Here is a 20,408-nt window from a genome sequence, read left to right on the forward strand (position 1 = left end):
GTCATCACTGTGGTGCATAAACGACGCCCAGAAAGCAAGGAAACTTCCCTGAAAGTCCCATCTCCCGCCGCAAGCCTTTCTGATATAAAGGTGGTTTGACACGGGGGAAACGGGATTTTCTGTCAGCCAGACCACTGGCCGGGCCCTGGCCCCGGGGCTGTCACCCACTTGGTGTGATGCTGCAGGGCAGCTGGCAAGAGCTCTCCCTGGCTGGACCACTCCTGCTGGTGGGCTCTTACAGCCACGAGTGATTGCGAGGCTGCACAGCTGGTGGGACACTGGCACTCACTCAGAGTGATGCTGAGCATTTGACATTCTCTGAGGTTATGCTTTCTTGAGACGAAGGTAATGGTTGAACTCCTTAATGAGATGCTTTCTGTGGTGGAGTAAGGTTGTCATCATCATTTTCTTGTGCTTTGAGAAGAGCATCACCTGCCATGTGATGGCCAAAGAGAAACCAGGGATACTTTCCTACTTTCCCCAATCACAGATGAGTCCAGCTAGTAAATAGTGTTGAACCTTTGTGTGAAAAAGTAACAACAAATACAAACAAACTTTCAACTTGTCAGCAAGTAATCCTAAAACATTTTATTCTCCCTCTCAGTAATACCTGAGCAGTGGGAGCTCGTCTGTGTTTTTACTGTGATATAGATGCCAGCATTCCTATTTTAAAAGGACAGAAGGAAGAGATTCATCCAACAGGTTTGAAACACAGCATAAAACTGAATCATAAACAATCCTTGAAATGATGAACTGATGATTTTTTTTTCATCATGACAACCTTCTGAATCCCCTTTTCATGTTTTGAAAAATTTTAAATGCTCAGCTTCATTTTACGGTTGGTGCATTGTCAACAGCAAACTAGATTTTGGTCCAGAAATTATTTAACAGCAGACTTGCCAACCTGTATAATGGCGTGGCTGCCAAGGGTTTGAATAGAACAGGTGGCAACCCCCAAAAACCTGGAGTCCATGTGAGGTCCTAAAATCAGTCAGATAATAAATCACACACAAAGTGTGGATAGATAGTAGATAAATGGAGGAGGTCTTTCACCGTGTGCTTTTTGTTTAACCTCAGTCTTTCTCCCTTACCACTCTTTTCTTTAGATTTTTTTTTGTCTCTATTAGCAGTTTTGGTTTGATGATGCCATAAAAACTCAAGTTATGAAAACCTCAGGGCTAATAGGCAAGAAGATGAGCACAGTGCTCTTTTCTGTGTGGATTTTTTTTTCCTAATGGTATTCTTGTATTATGTGTCAGCACTAAGAACATGTTTAACTTATTATTTGAAAAAGACTGGTAGTTTAATAGATGATAAATTCACAAAAGGAAATTCCAAAATATTTTGTCGCTAAGTAGTTAAATGCTGAAGAAAAACTGTTGGCAGAAACCAGCTACTGAAGCATGAATTAATTTATGACGCACTTCTAGAGACTCTTTTGGTGTTATATTAAGGATGAATTTGGACTAAGCTTTAAGCTCCCGTGGGACTGCTTAATTGTGAAGGGTTTTAGATGGTTACTTTAGAAGAAACAACATTTCTGTTGTTTCTTCTGAGCCCTGCTGGGAGGCAGGGCTCAGTCAGGACTCTTATCTAGAATAAATTTCATTTACCTTTGAGCCTGATGATGGGAAATACCCCAGTAATGCAGCAGATCCCCTATCTTTGGATATAGATTCCTGCTCAGGTCTATTGGTGAAACCTTTTCTGTTGGGTGGTGGGGCTGGAGGTGGTTGGGAGTTGGCAGGGAGCCCAGTGCAGCTCAGCCCTGGTGCTTAACAGTACCAGGCTCCTGGGTTGGCGGGTGAGAAGGTGGTTTCCAAGGAGCTATAAGTGAGGCATTTGGGGATCTTTTGCTGGGGAGAAGAAAGTCTAGGGGAGGTAGAAACCCTTCTTCAGTGGAAGAAGGGGAGGAGACATGAATAAAAGGTGAGGTAGACATTGTCAGACAGCACAGTGAACATCTTCTTGCTCAGGCCAGTTTGCTGAAGACCTTATCTGCTATCTACTGCCAATACAGCTAGTTCAGAAAGATAAACACTGGGTTGTCTGAAGTCAGGCTACTGATAAAACAGAGGATGCTGATTTAAAATCCAACTGGCTTATCTCACCCAGTGAATATGAAAAGTCTTCTTTCCCAACCAACTGGATTATCAGTAAACACACAGTGAGTAACTGGCACTGTGGTGTACTAGCCTTCAGCTGATAAATTAATTAAATACGCACAAATCATTTGGTAGAATGGAAGCACAGTTAGAGTAAGAAACCACTGTCATACGAACAATGTGTTATGCTTTGAAAATTAATCTCTCTACTCCTTTGCTTCAGCTTTGCTCCTGTATTTGTACTGCAGGCTATTATCTTCTAACATCAAAACCATTGGTATTATCTCATAATTAAAAGTCATTTTTTTCCCAGTGAAGGTAATACTTCAGGCTAATAAGTAACCAAGTTTACATCTTCCTCACCTTATTTACACAACTAGTTGCATTTACTTGACTATGGTCATTCTGATAAGTAAGATGAGTCAGGGCTTTGGCTAAAGGATGAGTATTTAAACATCTAAACCTGTTTCAGTCCTGGCAGTTCTGTTACATAGTAACTGTAAATTAAAATTCTGTTCTCTTAATAAACTTGTCCTAAAATCAGTGAGGTTGTATGAAAACAGAATTTTGTCCTTTACAGTTTGTGTACTCTCTATTTCAAATCACCATATCTCACATTTCAGGTGGAAAAATTCTCCTATTATTGTCTTTAGTATAGTGGAGATCTTTCTGTTTAGAAGACCAAAGTTAGATCTTTTGATATGCATATGAGAAACGCTAATACTGGGTGTATTGGTGTTAATGTTATAATATTACAAAGTTATATTTTTTAATTAAAAAATTATGAGAACAAGTTAATTTTATAGCAGACTCTCACATGACCTCTCTTACACCTTGGAAACAAGGAAAATAGAACTTGAAAATCTAACAACTCTTTCTTCTAATTCTGATACAAACCAATTGATGTTTTTGTTTTAAAGGCTAGCTGATAATTTCTACTTGTGTGGAGGATGCACTGTACCCTGTCGGCTACTACATGAACTGTATATTGAAACCTGCAATCCAGATTTCAAGATTCAAGTACATCCATCCACCTTTGGAAAGGTACAGCGTAGACAGGATACATAAGATAAGCAGGGATGTCTAAACAGAAAATTTGATCATCAAATATACACACTGCATATCAAATGAGATTAAGTAACAGAGAAGAATGAATATGTAATGGATTATGCTTGTGTGTTTTCTAATGAATTTCTGGTAAACCCTTGTGTAGATGCAGTTATACAAGAGAAATGAGGGTTGTCTGTGGTGGAGTTTATTTTCTTCGGGGAACTGGTATATGTTACGCTAGCAAAGACTTCTTTTGCCAATGTATTTTAGAAAGTTTTACCAGCTTTCTGCTTTTAACAGAAGGTTAAACAACTCATCCCAAGAAGTTGATTCTTCTGTCTTTAAAAGATACCTTCCATTGTTACATAATTTTATACTTCCCCCTAAATTATACTTGCGGAGATTTTGCTCCAAACATACCCTAAAAAGTTGTCACAGATACATCCAAGCAAAACAAATGCAGATGTAAAACTGAATTTCCTTTTTACGGTTCCACTCTTCTACTATATGGAGGTTGATGCAACCCACAGAGCAATTACCAGTTAGAAATCTCAGTTGCAACAAACACCCATAGCTATTCAACATTTTTTATGTAAGTAAGGAAGATAGAAAACCTTGTGATTATTTGTTGCTCAAGGCTTTTTGTTCAGTACTTTCTTTTTAACTGATAATATTCTATTAGGTCCCACACTAAGAGCTACTAAGCACTGTTTTAATACAAGCCCAAAATAATATAAGTACAAGTTATAACTGAAATCAATTTCATTTATGTGGATAACCTCATTTTAGGAATCATTCATCTCAATTCAGTTGAATCTAATTTTTTTACTGGATAAGTTAAATCACTTTTACTGAAAATTAAGATTTGAGTGAGTGATCCAGTGTGATTTATTACCATAGCTGAATGGATCATCAGCTAAGACCATGGGTAGAATTTGCCTGGCTCAGTGTAGACATCTGCCATGAAGCTGGTCACCTTAAAAATCTCTTGGTAGCCAATGGAGAGAAATAAGTAGTTACATATGTTCCCTTTCACACAAAAAAAATCACCTCAGTCCTCTTAGATGAAATGTGCCTCAGAACTGCCTGTTTTTCTCCATTGACTACCAAGTCTACAGTGACGAGCTTAGATATCTCTGCCTTGTAACCACGTAGGCAAGATTAATCTCATTCTGCCTATACACTTTCAGGTATTCCAGCATGACTGATTACCAGCCTTCTTGTGGTTTACATTAATGCATTTTACTTTTAAGTTGGGACAGGCACAGATGAAGCATGAGTCTGGTCACGCAGGAGAGCTCAGCTGATGAGCCAGAGCTGCTATGGGTTGGTACTTGCAACTGTTTGCTCACAGCCTTAACTGGCCCAGTGCATTGCGGTGCAAGTCAACACAACCTAAATGAGCAAACTGGGGTGCATCTCCCCAGTGGCTTGAAATAGTCTGTCCTTCTGCAGCAAGAGAAAGGACCATGCAGCAAGAAGCTGAGGAGGGCAGGAACTGCAGCAGACCTGGTTTAAACTGAAGGTGCACATGTAATAGTTACCCCAGCCTTGCTAATGGGCTGAGCTATTAATAATTCACCAAGCTGTAGTAACCTGACTGCACTACATATATGTGGACTGCGAGGGCTTTTGCAGTCAAGCCTCATGTGAATCAAACTGTGGTGACAAGACACTGCTAATCTCATCTGCCCTGTCCCTCTACTTAAATATAGCGCTGTCTCTGTAGAAGAGACAGCGGGAGGAAGTGTGTGTCTTGTGCCACAGAAGCACCAGTTTCATAGGCTGCCTTTGAGGAAAATGAGATTATGCTAAACTATCAGCTTGAGAAAGGGAGCAGCTGGTGTGGATGCGTGCAGAAACATGCAAAGAACAAGACCACTGTTAAAACTGGAGGTGCATATTAGTGTGAGATGGAGAAATCTGTTCTTTATCAGGCCTTTGAACCAGTGACTCTGCACAGAGTCCAAGCTGTGTGCTGCTGAATGGACACTTCTTACTGCTCACTAACATGGAGTACTCGATCCTCTGTTCCTGCTATATACAGAATGTTAGTTCCAGGTGTCCTGGGCTAGTTTCTGTCTTCACAACACAGTTTATGCAGAATAATCATACTGAAGTGGATTATTAACCTGACAATATCTAATTACACTGTAGAGCCTGACCTTGACAGATGCTGCATGACCTCAGTTCGTACTTACCACCATAGTGGTCAAAAGGTTGCTTTGCAGCTTGATGATTCAGGTCCTTTCAAGACAGATAAGTCGGGCCCTATCCTGTCAGTAACCTTGCAAGTGTAAGTGGGTAGGTGAAGCCCCTTGTGTAAGTCCTGCTTAATTGAATAAGGCTTGCAGGTCTGGCAGAGTATGGGAGCATCACAGTGCCCTCAAGTTCCCCCAGCTGATTGACCCCCTCGATCATGGGGGGTCTACTGGTGTGAGCATTGACTGTTTTTCAGTGCAAGGTAAAAGAGACTACGCTAAAAAAGATTCCTACCTTAAGGAAGTAATCCCTTAAATTACTTAGCCTTTGATCCACAAAAGCCTCATTGAGTTCTGTTCAACAGTTACCATTTGAGAGGTATGTAAGAACAGGTATTAGCCTGCAAATGATGGAAAGCAAACAAAGTCAGAAACAAAGTGATAAAGACAAAAAATACAGATACAGTTTTGCATTTTAGAATGAATTTGTGAAGTATCTGTAATTTTGTGTTTGTCTTTACAGCTTATTCAGTTAGTTTTCCCAGGTCTGGTGACAAGAAAGCGGACCACAGCAGGGAGTATCAGGTATCGGTTTTATGTCCTTTCTTTGAAAATGTTATTTCTGACTATTCTAATAAAATTTTAAAGTGCCTGACTTTTCAGCCCCAGCACTGCAATATAGCAGCTGAATTGTTGGTTGCAAGTCTGTAACAGATCACAATATCCAGAGTGATTCATGGTGTCACCAAGGATGTTAAAATAGAGTAAATTCCATGAAACCCACCATATCAGATCTGCTTGGGTAGGGCACGAATTCCAGGTCAGACTGCTTTGAAAAAAAATTATTGCTCTGATTCGTGCTGGCTATTAACACCATGGTTTGCATGAGGCATCTGCTAGACATCACAACCTTACTCAGAGTTCCTGAGACACTGGGTCTCAAGGCCAGAAAAGCCTGTTTCTGAGGTGCGTGGGGATGGCAGCCATGACTGATGTCTGTCTTGTGTTTTTCATCCTTGCACATATCCATGGAGTGACCCAGCACATACTGATGGTCAATGGAAATGCTGTAAACAGTTTCAAACTATTTAAATCAGACAACTTCAGATCCTCTTCCTACCTCTCCTTTCTTTTCCCTTTCCTCTCTTCTTCTAGAGCACGGAGAGTTTGATGCTCTTTTGTGTCCAAACTTATAATCATATTCTGAACATCCAGACTGGGAAAGGGGACGTTTTAAGGACACTGAGAAAGAGAAATTTTACAAGCATTTTGTGTAGCTGTCAAGTACGGGCTCTGAGAACAACATGCCCTTACTTGATCTATGGCTTTTCTCCACTAGTCTGGACTTGCTATCAGCTTGAGCCACGAGATCCTTTAATTTGGGAGTGCCTCCCTGCAGACACTCCTAGGCTTCTCCTCATAGTAGGGAGTATTTGGGATGGTGTTTGGTAGCCCCCAGCCTCCATGCTCTCTCCATCAGCAGAAGGTTACCCTTTGCTGGCTGCTGGTGGCCGCAAACCATGTCACCGCTCCCTTGGCTTCATCGTGGCCCAATCTGGGAAGAGCCAGCTCAAGACACCTTGGTAGCAGAGGTGGTGACTGCGTTGCTCACTGAGCTCAGGATAAACCTTAGAGAAGGTCTGGTAGGTTTATTGAGTTTTAGTTCACATGACCACTGATGGGCCATCCAGTCTTCAAGCTACTGTGAACGGCCAGGAAACAGCTGCACTAAGTCCTGCAATGTCCATGGGTATATGAAGACCTCTGTCTGCTGAGACTCTGGTCCCTGACTTCACTAACTGTCCTGTACAAATTTGTCGCACCCTATTCACTGGCTTTTTTTTTTTTCATTTAGAAGAAGGTATCATTCCAGGGCAAAAACTGTTAAAAATAGTTTGTAAATAGTTTATGTAATTTTTTTTCTGGTGGGGAAAATAAATATTCAACAGAATTTAAAAAACAAACATAAGGGTTTTTTTACTTAGTCTTTGGTTAAATAGAATGATCTGCTTTCAAAGGAGGATTATGAATTATTTGATGAGGATGAAAATCATATGATGTCAGTTGATTTTTTTTTTAATTTTCTAGATATCATTATGATGGAATAGCTATCAAGAAGAACTCTTCCTTTTATGCACGTTTTTGCTGTCTTCTGTATGAACAAAATTATCTCAGGTTTGTTTTTTAAAATGTTTTAATCAAAAAATGTCACATGACAGTATATATATTGTCTGTACATAAAAGTCTGTAAATCATCCGTTGAATATTGACAACAGTATTATATTTTTCTTCTCATTATGCACACTATAAAAGTGCTGTGCCGTTAGATGCTGCACCCTAATGGAGAAATTGCATTTTGGAAACAGACCTTGCCTAACTGGACTTCCTTGAACTGGACATTTTAGCCATGTAAATCTTAAGAGCAAGAACTCATGCCAAACCTAAAAGAAGAGTTTAATATATTGAGACTCAAAATGGGAGGTCAAAAAACCATACTGAAATGCCTTCATGACATTGTATCACCTTCCTTATTGAACAGTAGGCTGAAGAGACCTGTATTGAAGTATAAATGACTGCGCTGTTTTGAAGAGTCCTACACACAGTCATTTTATCTGGGTTTTTTTACTACTTGAGGCATATTATTTCAAAAATGCTTCCTTTATTTAATTTTAAAAGATCAGATTTTTAAAATCACCTCTTGTAAGAGAACACAGTATAAGACAAGTATAAATTGATTGCAAAACTTAAAAGCCTAAAAATAATTGATGAATATAAAATACTTTGGCAGATTAGAGTGTAGAAAGGAGCATGCTCCAGTTGTGGGCAGGAGAGGACAAATTCTCATGGTCAAGCTCATAGTTCAGATAAACAAACCACAGGCTTGCCTTTCTCCCCAGAAAAAAAGGAAGGAAAATACTGCCACTCTGTAACAGTTTTACACTTCTTTTTAATGCACAGGAGAAGAAAATTATGAAATGCCTTGGACTTTGAAGACTAGTCTTGTATCCTCACTCTCTTATATTATTGTACACTACTTTGGTGTGTATATGGGTAAATTCTGTACTTTGGTTTCTATTCTTTAATATGGAGATATAGCATTATTCTACAGCATGAATGTTAGGGCAATACAAGTCAGCCTATTAAGCACCAAGATATCTGTTAACGATGAAACTCTCAGTGTCTGTGACATTTTATATAATATTCAATTAATTGAGTGCATGCTCTGCAGGAGCATGAAAAAATATACCCATAGGTTTCTTGCCTTTCTCTATGGGCTTTATAGCAGAAAAATGTTGCAGAAGTCCATAGAAGGACAACAGGAAATGATGGGACAGTGCAGAGGATCAGGTTCTGCAGATAAATCAAGTGGCAGTCAGTTGTTGTGAGACCAAACAAATTATTCATAGGCTGGTTTCTCATGACACCCTTTACTGAAGTGATAGTCTTCATATCTGCTGCACCCAGTATGACCAGAACCAGCCTGAGATTTGATACGAGAATTGATATCCACAATTAGGAAAGGTCTTGTCCACTGTTCAAGAAACATTAGAGGTCTCTGGCTAAGTCTATGCCGGTCTTTCTTCTTCAGGGAAAGAAAGTTTTCCTGCAGCATCACTTGGAAACAGCAATCTTGATGGGTATAGTCGGAGAGCTGGTCGTTCTGGTCACAAGAGAGATGAGAGAGAACAAAACAATTTGAATTGTTGCTCTTTTTTCCTCTCAGCATAGAAACATGAGGAAAAATTAGAAAAAGCAGGAGGAATCAAAGAACCAGTGCTGACTAAGTTTGGGCCGGGTGCAAAAAGAAGCTACAACTGGGAGACAGATGCATCACATATGCCAGCATAGCTTCTGTTCTTGGCCCTCCTCATGGAAATGAGCCAACTTCTCCAATGGGCTGGGGAACACTCTGCAGCCCATGCTTAACCATAGGGGAGCTGATGCACTAGCTGCAGACCTCCATCTCCTTCTCCACCAGCAGAGGTCCCTGCCCATACACCTATTCCTAAAAAACTATATTTAATTTGGTCAAACCAAGGAAAAGGGAAGGTATTCCAGGGAAAGGGCTGAAATAAACTAGCTAGCTACTGATCTTGATATTGTTTCTTAACGTAAACAACTGTCCTATTGTAGAAAGGCTGAGAGGGTTGGGTTTCTTCAGCCATGAGAAGAGAAGGCTCCAGGGAGACCTTATAGCACCTAAAAGGGGCCTACAAGAGAGCTGGAGAGGGACTTTATACAGGGCATGTGGTGATAGAAGAAGGGGGAATGGCTTCAAGCAGAAAGAAGGTCGGTTTAGATTGGATGTTAGGAAGAAATTCTTTACTGTGAAGGTGGTGAGGCACTAGCACAGGTTGCCCAGAGAAATTCTGGATGCCCATCCCTAGAAGTGTTCAAGGCCGGGTTGGATGAGGCTTTGAGCAATCTGGTCTAGGGAAAGGTGCCCTACCCACTGCAGGGGGGTTGAACTGGATAATCTTCGAAGGCTGCTTCCAAGCCAAACTATTCTATGATTCTATAACTTTTCGTATTAAAAAAAATAAATCAAAATATAAAGATTTTATTTAGATAGAAGCCATCTTTCTAGTTGCAATAGAAAAGTCCCTTAACTACAAAATTATCTAGTCTGATGCTTCCTTCATTTCAGACAGATATTAGAAGACACTAAGCTGTTGAGTGAAGCCAGACAGCTGAAATCAGAACAGCTTCCACTCTAAATGCAGCCACAGGTCTCTGTCCCAAGCCAACATACAGCCCCACAAAACCTGGACAGCCGGGTGTCACAATTACTTCTTAGTGTCTCATGGAGCACAGCAGGAAAAAACAGAGAGAAAGTAGTAAAAAAAGCACAAGACACAGCCAGAGAAACATGAGTAGCACAACTTTGAAAGAAATAATTAGGTCACATACAAAATAAGCATCAGCTTCAACCTAATAAATCAGTTAGTTTTCATTTGTATGGAGTTTTGTACATTCTTTGCATTTAAGTAGGAATACATCAAGGAAATATCTCATCAAGTTCAGTAATTTTCAAAATCACAGTTATTTTTTTATGATCCAACAAAGCTGGTAAAATAGCAATGGCAAATTCTAGATTGTTTTTTAATTATAAAATTGAAATTTAGAAAAATAATAATTAAAACTTTAGACTTTTCTACCTGCAAGAAGAAATTTTGTTCTCACATAGGTATGTACACCCATGCCACAGGTATTTGACACATAACACCTCAGTTTTTGAGAGTGTGTTGGTGTGGAAATTTCCAAATTAGAGTGAAAAAGATTTTTAATATACCATTTCAGTGTAGTTCAAATGCTGGTCTGTGGCAGACTCCTGTAATGGGATATATTTCTCTGGCTTGTTGCCACTTCCCTCTGGAAGGGACAGGGGATATCTGTTTCAGTAGTGAATGTGTCCTAAATTACTATTGTGCCCTCCCATCCATAAATAAAGTCCAACATGCACATCCTTTTTCTGCTGCACCTACCTTCTGGGGAAGGTGGACCCCAGGACCCAGTTTAGAGACCAAGGCATCCATCCACCCTGCGGGTTGGTGAAGAAAATGATTGTTTCAAAACTATGAACCATTCTTTCTAATTACTGAAAAGGATATTTCTTGACCATGATGAAATAGTCAGCAATTGATATGGTGCTGGTAGTGATGAATTAGGGCTCTGAAGGATCTGGCAGCTTGGGAGCTATGCTTGTTGGTGTCATAGAAATGGCAGTAAGATGGTGTGCCTCTGAATACAAAGAAGGCATTTGCATGTTGATAGTCAGTGGGGCCTCGAATGTGTCAGGATTGGAACATGTTCACACAAGGAGCAATAAGAACCACCTGTGAGCTGGTTCGTTTAGAAATCTTTGAATCTTTGAAGATCTGTGTACCACAGCTTTGACAATGATGTTATGAAAATAGTGCAAATAAGCACAACTGTAATCCATAGGACTCCAAATGCATTACAGACATTAAGGGAATATGTTAATTACCGATTTTCATTATAATAGGAATACGTTCCCTCTAGGAATGGGAGCTTTGAGGACAAACACTCCCTAAGATGCTACTTTCTGTGGCTCAGACTACAGCAATGTTAAAAAAAAAGTAATTGAATTTTGGTTTTGTAAGAGTTGCTTTATGATTCTAGCAATAGGGAAGGTTTGGGCTCCTGACTGTCTAGTGAAGCAAACCCACGATTTTTTCATTAAAAAAATCTGATATGATTCTAGCAAATTAACTTTCTAATCTCAGTGTAATCTAACAGTCAACAGCATGCACATTCACCACCTTTCCTCCTTTCATTTTTCTTTTGTCCTTCCCATTTGCCTCTGTTAATATTTTTGTCTTCCCCTATCTTGTATTTCCCATTTTAGCTCTAGTTCCCACTCCACAGCATCATCTAAACTCTGAAAGAGAGACAGTGAATCTCCTTGTGATTTTGCTGTCACCCATTTTCCCCTTCTCCCACCCACCTCCTCTTTTTTGTGTTTTGTCTTTACCCAGGAACTGCTCGCCAGGGGAAATGAGCATCTCTGAAGTACAGCCAAGCACCTCTGCAGGCACCAGGTGAATCTCAATCCCCTTTGCTGACAGTGGGGGCATATAGATGTTAGCATTCCATAGATATTCCATTTAATGTCCACTGAGCTCCCGGCTAGCTGCCGGGGCACAGAAGAATGCATGCAGCACCCCTTCTCACCCCTCGATGTCCCTGTGCGGGGGGAGTGGGAGCCAGCCTGCCGTGGGAGCCAACCCACTGGAGGCGAGCAGTGCTGATACACGTTGCCATAGTAGCGGCAGCAAAAAAATACAGCTGGCCGCCTTCTCAGGGAGAGCAGGAGCTGGAAAATATTCATTAATTTTGTTTCACAGGCTTTAGAAATCTGCAGGAAGGACTCATTCGAAAGAAGAGTTATAAAATGTCTCTACTTACATGTCTTTCCCTTTGTCCAGCCACCACCTCTAAAATGTCTGGGAGAAAGAGTCACCAGCACTACCAAACATGCCCAGCATAAATGTTGTTCCCTATCTTGGGCAGCCAGTTTGGTTGTTTCTTTGGAGCACAACCTTCATGGCACAGAGTAGTGGCAGAGGGAAAGGTGGCAAGAGTCAGTCCTGTGAGGAGCAGATAAGTGAGAGGAAGCATTTTCAGTGGCCAGAGTTTTCAGGCAGCAATTTTCAGACAGCGATTCAAGCTGTTACATTTTATCCTATGCCCCTTCAGGACGTATGGTGGTACCCTGTTTTATAATACATCACAGCAGTGAAACCCAGCAGCCAAGTTCTGATTAGATAGCCTGAGTGTTGGCAATCACCAGTGGAAGCACATTTTCTACAATGCCCCTGTCTGTCACCCTTCAAAACAGCCGAGTCCAAAAGGTCCCTGGAGTCTGAAATGCCTTCACAGACAGTGAGCACATGTCAGCAGCAAATGGAGGCTTGACTGGAGGCATCCAACTCTCACAGTGCTCCCCTTTTACTAGCAACGTTGTCTCTCCCTCCACCAGCCTTAGCCTCAGCAAAACAGGCAGGGAGGCAGGTAGGAGACAGTATGGTCCAGCAATAAAGTAGCCTGTTGTGCCCTCATCCCTGGCTTTCCAGCTAAAAACCACTGACCAAGCCTGTGCAGGACCAAGTAAATTCAGACTGTATGGAGCATCGTGGCCAGTTTGCAAAGTAGATGGGTGAAAGTCAGAAACAAAATGCTATTTAAACTGAGGTACAGTGCAGAAAATGTCATAACTGTGAAATCTAAGCACAAGGATGATTATGCTTTTGTTATGTTCATGCTTATAATAATTACTGCCATTCCAAACAAACTGCTGTTACAAATACAAACCTGTGATTCTGGTGCAAGAAGTTTAAAGTCATGGTGCTGCTAAATGGCCAATACCTTGTTGTCTTTATAACGAATATTTCAGTTTTATCTTAAAATTAAGAGAGTTGTCTTCAGATTTGTTAGAAAATCATGGGACCACTGAATGATAGGAAAGAGAACAGGGTTTGTTTCCCAAACACAATGCTCCAACCTAGTGTACTCTATTCAGTTTGAGCTCATTTTCTTACTAAATACAGAATAAATTGGTGAGCTTTTAAAAGTTTATTTTTTTTCTGTTGTATATTTTATCACAGTAATAATTCCTGGAGTTCTGAAAATGCAGATGATTACAAGAAGAATAGACAAAAAAAAGGAACAGTGAGTTTCGGATACATTAGACATAACAAAATGTCAATCTGTGTGTTTAGTTGGAACTGCTATCTAATATGTTCTGATGAAATACAGTTAGCCCATCTTCTTCAAAATAATCTTTGTCTGTGTAATCTCACTACGTGCTTACTTCCCCCACTCCTATCTCATTCATTAGCTAAATATTTTTGTTGTCTTAACGTCAGCTCAAATAATTTTGTCTGTACTGAGAGCAGAAATTACGGCTGACAGCCCAGGTTTTGAATATTAGGGGAGTTAGTGGGGTACTGCCTTCCTTGCCTGAGGCCCATGGTACCAGGCCCTCATGCTGGTGAGACAGTGTCTTTTCAACATGCTCAGATGGCATGATAAGTGTTTAAATACTAGGAAACGATTAAGAAAAAAGAGCATAACCCCTGCTCACTGAAAAGGATGGATGCACAGGTAACCTATTGCAGTTCTCCCCTCAGTGAGCTGCCATGGAATGGCTTGTTCAACATCAGCCAGCAGAGCATGAGCAACAAACTTATGTGAATCAAAGTGAGGAAAAAATGAGAGACTGGATGTCTGTCTTACTTTTACGGAGTGCTCGGGTGCAGTAATGAGTGCTCTGAAGTGGATGTAATGGTGGCCAATGAGAGGTGTGCTGTCACCCTGACAACTACCTTCAGCCTTACGCAGAAGGTTACAAGTGTGACATGAGTGCTATAGAAAATATATGTGGAAGATATGTGTTGCATTAAATATTTACTGGTTTTAAAAAGAAATTCATGTATGGTTTAGGATTTAAATGTTTAGGCAGCCCTGCTTGTTTCTTTCATCTATCCCAATTTTCTAAAAAGAAAAAAAAAAAAGAAAAGAAAATACTGAAAATACTTAATACCTCTAACCGAACTGACAAAATAATTGCAATCTTTTTTCTTTTTATTGTTCAAAATAAATTCTGATGCATCAAGAGTAAGAATTTGGAGTATTATCCATCTGTCATTTATCTAAAGGCTGAGAAAGAGACATTTCAATACCTTTTTCCTGAATTCAACCAGTTCTTCCTTGGAGAGCAAGTGCAAAGTGAGACAGACCCCTACGAAATGGTACGTTCAAAGTATCTTATCATAAAGCAAGTTAGCTCTTTTGCTGTGAGATCATTTTGTACTCTCTTTTTGGTCACAGATTGCACTGCTTGCCAATGACTACTACAACTATTGTCAAGTTATTTTACAAATGGTGAGAGAGAACAAGCTTGACAAGGTATGCCTTTGCTTTAATAACACTTATACTGACAACAGCAAACAACTATAAGAAAAAAATTGTGTCTGTGTAGCATATTTACTTCATTATTTGATCTACAGTAGATGATCATTTACGGAATAAAGGAGCATTCAGTCGAGTTATTTTGAAATTCTGAATTAACACAACATGTTCCAAGAATCTGAGTTTGCAACATATCCTGAGCCCGGCTGGGACATCAAAAGGTCTGAGCCCAGCATATAACACACGGCCACGGACACATATCTTTCATTATATCTTCATGTCCATGGCACAATTCTTTGTTTCTCCTCTCTTTCCTACACTGCCTTATGAGGTTCAGGTTGTTGCCATCTCCCCAGGACGCTTCCCCTTACACTGGAGCCCAGCCAGGATGGGCCCAGGTAAAGAGCCCATCTCCACAGTCATTCCTTTGCTTCTGTGCTTGTATGTTGTTTTATTGAAATACACTTCAGATCTCACAAGTGCAAAATCAGTGAAAATTCATAAAGGGCTTTGTGTGACAGGTAGAAGACTGTATCATGTCGTTCTGGAGGTCTCTGCAGCCCGAAAGAATAGAACTGATGTGCTTGCCAGATGTGTGCCAGCTGTTAAAAAGCTATGATAGGTATCTATTCAAGGTATTGTAGCCGCATTTGCTTGTCGTAATTATGTTACTACATGTTTGTGTTTTTTTAGTAATTCTATATAAGGAGAAAGGTCAGCTGTTTCTTGTGTGCTGTACAAATGGAATTTTCATTCGTACCTCATCTCTGTTCTTTGGCTTCTTCTGAGAGAGAATGGTATGTGTTTTGAAAGGAGCCAGTGGAATCTGAGATAGCTTCCATTTTCCTCCTAAGTATTAATTTGAAAGTCCCCGATATCAATGGAATGTGCTGTTATTAATGTGGTCTGTGGTTCTGGCATGAGGTTATGTGACTGAAATTTCAACTGATAACTGTTTTCCAGATTATGAGAGTTACTTTTCCTTTGAGAACACTACTGCACTTGTCAGTGACATTCTACATAGAAATATGCAGTTTTCTGATAAAAATAATTTGCTTCTTACTTGCAGCAGGTCATTAAGTAGTGTCTAGTAATTAATTCAGGAAACAACATTTAGTCTTAAAATCTTTTTCTTCTGCTAATAAAGGTAGCTTAGCTCTTGCTTAATTGGAAGAAAAAAATGGGCTTCTTTACATTTAAACTATCAATAAAATTTTATTTGGTGATGCTGTAAATATCTGTAGTACACCCATCTGCTGCAGTGCCATGAATTTGCATTCTAGGAACTGGAGAACATCCTACTTCCTGATTTCCTGGAGGAGGTGCCTGCACAACACATCGACTCAATCAGATTGTTCAGTGAAAATGTTAAATGTTGGATGCTTAATCCTTTGGGAGGATTTCCACTAATGCTCCAAACATCCAAATCTAATGGTAGGTTTGAGTAAGAGAAATTTTCAAAAATAACTTCTCATTAAACTGTAGAAAAGATTGTATTACAAGACTCTTAAATTATTTTAAAAACTTGTTTAGCTAGTGTAACTTCAATAGTAGCAACAACTAGAGTTAGCTGGGATACAGTGAAAAATAAATAGTCTCAGATAATGTGTGAGAACAAATTTAAACCAGAATTATTCCCAATTTATGGTAAATTGAAGTATACTTAAAGCTTTTTAAAAATCTGTCTTTTGCCATGATTGCTTTGGCTGTGTAGATAACCAAATAATAAGTAGCCTGCCCTCTGAAATTTAGATATTATTCTGTTTCTTTGCCTTGCAATTGGTTTTATGCTGATAAATTAATTAATGGCTATAGCACAGTCCAATATAAAGGGAGGGGAAAAAAGCCACACTCCTATAGAGAAACTATGACTTCCATTAGAGGAACTGAGGATGATTGGAAAAATAGAGGAATTGAGGATGATTGGAAAAACTCCGTACTCTACATATATAAAGTATATATACATATATATACTCTGTGTGTATATGTTTACATTTGTAAATATGTACATACACACATGTGTATATTTATATATATGATGCTGAAGATTCTGACTAAAACATCATGTTGCTCAGTTGCTCCTTGACTGAAGACCAGCTCCGTAGTGGTAAAGCAGGGCTCCTTTGTAGACAAAAGATTGTATTAGGATTCATATGCCTAAGAAAGACTTTCAGACAAACTTAATTCTGGCATTTCTTACATTTGAATGCTTGAGAGAGCAAACTTAGTAATGTATTTTTAACATGTGTGTGCATGGACATATATGTCAATAATCACCTATGACCCTTTGTATATGCAGCCTGGTCTTTCTTCTTTGTACAAACACCATAGAAACAGAAATTTTCACTGAAAATCATTGTCTGTCTGGAGAAGTTGCTTTATACTTGATTTTCCTGCAACTGAAAATTAGTTATTTTATATTTTATTCTTAAGAAGTGTATTCTTGGACCTTTTCATAATTATATAACACATAAACAGGACAAAAGTAGAACCAAAAAACCAACTCCTATTCACAGTGCTGTAGAATTATAGATGCATAAAGGTGGAAATGTAAACTGTCTAAACAAAATACAGGAGGTTTAGATTTACAGTTGCTTTCATTCACTTGAAACCATACAGGCAAAAGAGCATTAGTCTTAATTAGGAAGTATTAAATGTAAAAAAATATTGAAAGTATCTTTCCTGTACATCATGGGTTAATAGATTCACAGTGAAGGAAGAATGGCGACCCAGGCAGCTTCTCCTTGCAAGCTTTGACTGCAAGGGTCCCCAGCCCAGCCTATAATGCTGGCTCAGTGCCCCCACTGTGCTCTCTGTTACCCTCCAAAGCTCCCCTAGGGATCTACTTTCTAACTTAAAAGATTTGTCTTCATTATTGTATTTTAGACTGTAAAATATTAATGATGTGAAACATATGCCTCTTCTTCTTTAACAGAAGTTAAAGAGTTTGTAAAAAGACTCAGGAGACAGACAGACCTTTGTAACATGGCCAAGGTATGTTGCAGAACCTGTGAAGCAAAAAAGCTGGGCATCTCATTCACATAAGCAGTTTGGACTAATTTTCAGATGCTCCACTATAAGACAATAGCAGCAGCAGCATGGGTGTTCTTAACTGATCATGGTCTAACTCATGCTCACCCTCCTACTCACCTCTTCCCACATCGTTAAGTATGCTGACAGGACCTTTTCCTCCTTCTGGATTTTGCAAAAGCCTCTGAGATGTGGTCAGTGGTCCCCCATGGAGAGGAGAACACAGTAGCTGGAAGGATCAGATGACAATTTCCAGTATCTTCACTCATCCATGACAAAGTCAGTCAGACAGCGCATGCTGGAGTTATTCTAAAGTTGGTTTTGTGCAACATCCTGACCACTCTGACAAGTGCTGCAGCAGCCTGCACAAGGGAGATCACTAACACACTGGCTGTGGAGAAGCTGTGTGGTCAGGGAGTAGGCCATGAAGTGTCTAAGGGCTCAAGACCCCAGGGTTCAGCTGGAAAAATCTTTTCCATCCTCTGCTTTAACAGTGTTAGAAAAGAGGGATGCAGGGTAGCCTCCTCTACCCTTTCCTCCTCAGGGTCCGGTCACTCAGATTGGCTTTTTTCCTTGTGAAGAAAAAGAGAAGAACCTCTCTAACAATTAATATTTCTGCCTGCTTTTTGCTCTGCAGTATCATTCTTCTCAGCTACAGAGGTGCCTTCAGAAGCTGCATTTTTAAACCTCTGAACATGGCAAAGTAAATTGTTTCATTCAGTGCTGCATTATTATGCAGGACTGTACCCTTTCTGCAATATTTCTTCCATTGGTGTCCTTGGATCCTTACAAACCCTTGTGTTTTGAGTTGGGCCAGGTCATGGCAGAAGAGGTAGTTCAGAAATAGGGAAGAAAGCAAAAGAGAACAGGTGGTATATTCTCTCCTTCAAACAACAAGGACAAGATTTCCCCAACATGCCACCTGACTTGAATCACTGTGTTATCTCCCCACGACAAACAGAGGGAAGGAGGGAAGGAGAGAGAGAGAAAGGGGGGGGGGGAGAGGGGGAAGGGAACTAGGAAGGAGGGAAGGAAGGAATGAATGAATGAAGGAAGGCTTCATCACCAGCAGAATACAAAACACACACCCATCTCACTTAAAAAAAAAAAAAATGCACAAACATGCATAGGTGTGCTAACACAGGCAACAAGTTGACTTCTGTAAAGTGCTAAGCACTCAGAGTTTCCATCTACTGCAGCAGCCCTTGGAGATACTAATAACCGAAAAGTTTAGCTTTATGTGCTTCAAAACAGGGCTTCTTATGCATTGAAGAATATGATCCAGCAAGATCACAAGTGTCATCTATTCCCAGCCATTTGCATTTGATTTGCATGCTCAGAATTCACATCATTCTTCTTGTAATGTTAAAGGGTGGGTTGTAGCTTTTGAGTCTTCCCTCCCTATTCCTAATGTGCAGAAAAGCTGCAGAGAGTCAAAATTAGATTTATGCCCTCAAGATTTAGGGCAAGAGAATTGCAGCTAGTTGGGGAAATTCTCTAACAGCAGCTTCTAGCTGCTCTACATCCCCTTTACACTGTTTAATCAGCACAAAGTGAGCACAGCAGACCCAAGAATCGGGGTCAAATCTACACTTACAGCTCTCACAAATAAATAATGTTTGTACCTTCTCTAGAGCTTCTTTAAAATACAAGGGAAAAGCAAAGGAGTTCCACTGTACTTGATTATTAGTCCCATCATCAATTTAAAACCAGTAATTTCAATAAGTGAGACTGCGTAAGTCTTGTAAATGAGCATCTCTGTAGTCCTTCAGCAGTCACATAGCCTTGATTATAACTTCTATTATAGATCTTGCCAAAGCCATGGGTGCTGGGCTCCAGTGAAACAGGGTAGGAAAGAAATACCAGTTAATATCTTCCTGCAAATTGTGTCACCCTGTCCAAGGCACGAGATGGTGAGATGAACACCACAGGTGTTTAGACTTTTCAGCTTGCGAAAAATATGCAAATGGTTCATGGGCAACTGGATGTCCCTTAGAAAGACTGCTGAGTGGTTTAGTTAGTCAGACCCATCCTAGGCCTGTGTGGACTCGTATCCTGTTTCACACTGTTGCCCTCCTCAGATGGTCATGTGAAGTGGGTGTGAGTAGAGCAAGCAATACCTTCCTCCTCTTCCACTGTACTCTCCTGGCTTCCGGCAATCTGAGATGACAGTTAATATCCACATCATGGTATTAAATAGCTTGATTTTTGACATCACAACATCTTGAGGTAGTGAGTTCCAGGGTTTGATTATTTGTTGTGTGAAAAAATACTTTATTATTTAAAAAATTTCTACTCTTCTTCATGCAATTCTCTCTGCAAATCTCCATCACATCCTTCCTCAGTTATTGCTATCCAAATCTGAAGTTTATCTCCTCTTCTCACATAGGAGTAATTTGATATTTCTAATTACCCTTCTCTGCTTTCTCTGTCTAAAACACACCTGGGATTTCAGCTAGAGACTTATGGTCAAAGCAGGTGAGAGTGCTTGTGGTAAGAAGTACTACAGAGGCACAGTGCAGCTGCAGCCTCTGAACACTGTAACCACACCATCCCTTGTAGAGTACTTTGCAATAATTTAGCCATC

At 40.0% G+C, this 20,408-nt stretch overlaps 1 protein-coding gene across 4 annotated transcripts in view; it reads left to right on the plus strand.

The window, feature by feature from the left end:
- Positions 1 to 20,408, plus strand: part of RFX8 (RFX family member 8, lacking RFX DNA binding domain) — a 33,476-nt gene that overhangs the window by 328 nt on the left and 12,740 nt on the right. For 3 of the 4 annotated variants that reach the window (XM_027641548.1, XM_027641538.1, XM_027641564.1), the window contains exons 2-11: positions 3,026 to 3,149; positions 5,880 to 5,941; positions 7,445 to 7,531; positions 11,857 to 11,919; positions 13,486 to 13,549; positions 14,497 to 14,631; positions 14,711 to 14,788; positions 15,313 to 15,426; positions 16,075 to 16,225; positions 17,727 to 17,785. In XM_027641548.1, coding sequence (XP_027497349.1) covers positions 3,026 to 3,149; positions 5,880 to 5,941; positions 7,445 to 7,531; positions 11,857 to 11,919; positions 13,486 to 13,549; positions 14,497 to 14,631; positions 14,711 to 14,788; positions 15,313 to 15,426; positions 16,075 to 16,225; positions 17,727 to 17,785 — 937 coding nt within the window. The remainder of the gene's footprint in view (positions 1 to 3,025; positions 3,150 to 5,879; positions 5,942 to 7,444; positions 7,532 to 11,856; positions 11,920 to 13,485; positions 13,550 to 14,496; positions 14,632 to 14,710; positions 14,789 to 15,312; positions 15,427 to 16,074; positions 16,226 to 17,726; positions 17,786 to 20,408) is intronic. The other variant, XM_027641556.1, reaches the window with a different exon arrangement.

The sequence above is a fragment of the Corapipo altera genome, unplaced genomic scaffold (assembly GCF_003945725.1).
Source record: "Corapipo altera isolate COAL_440 unplaced genomic scaffold, ASM394572v1 0, whole genome shotgun sequence".
Lineage (NCBI taxonomy): Eukaryota > Metazoa > Chordata > Aves > Passeriformes > Pipridae > Corapipo > Corapipo altera.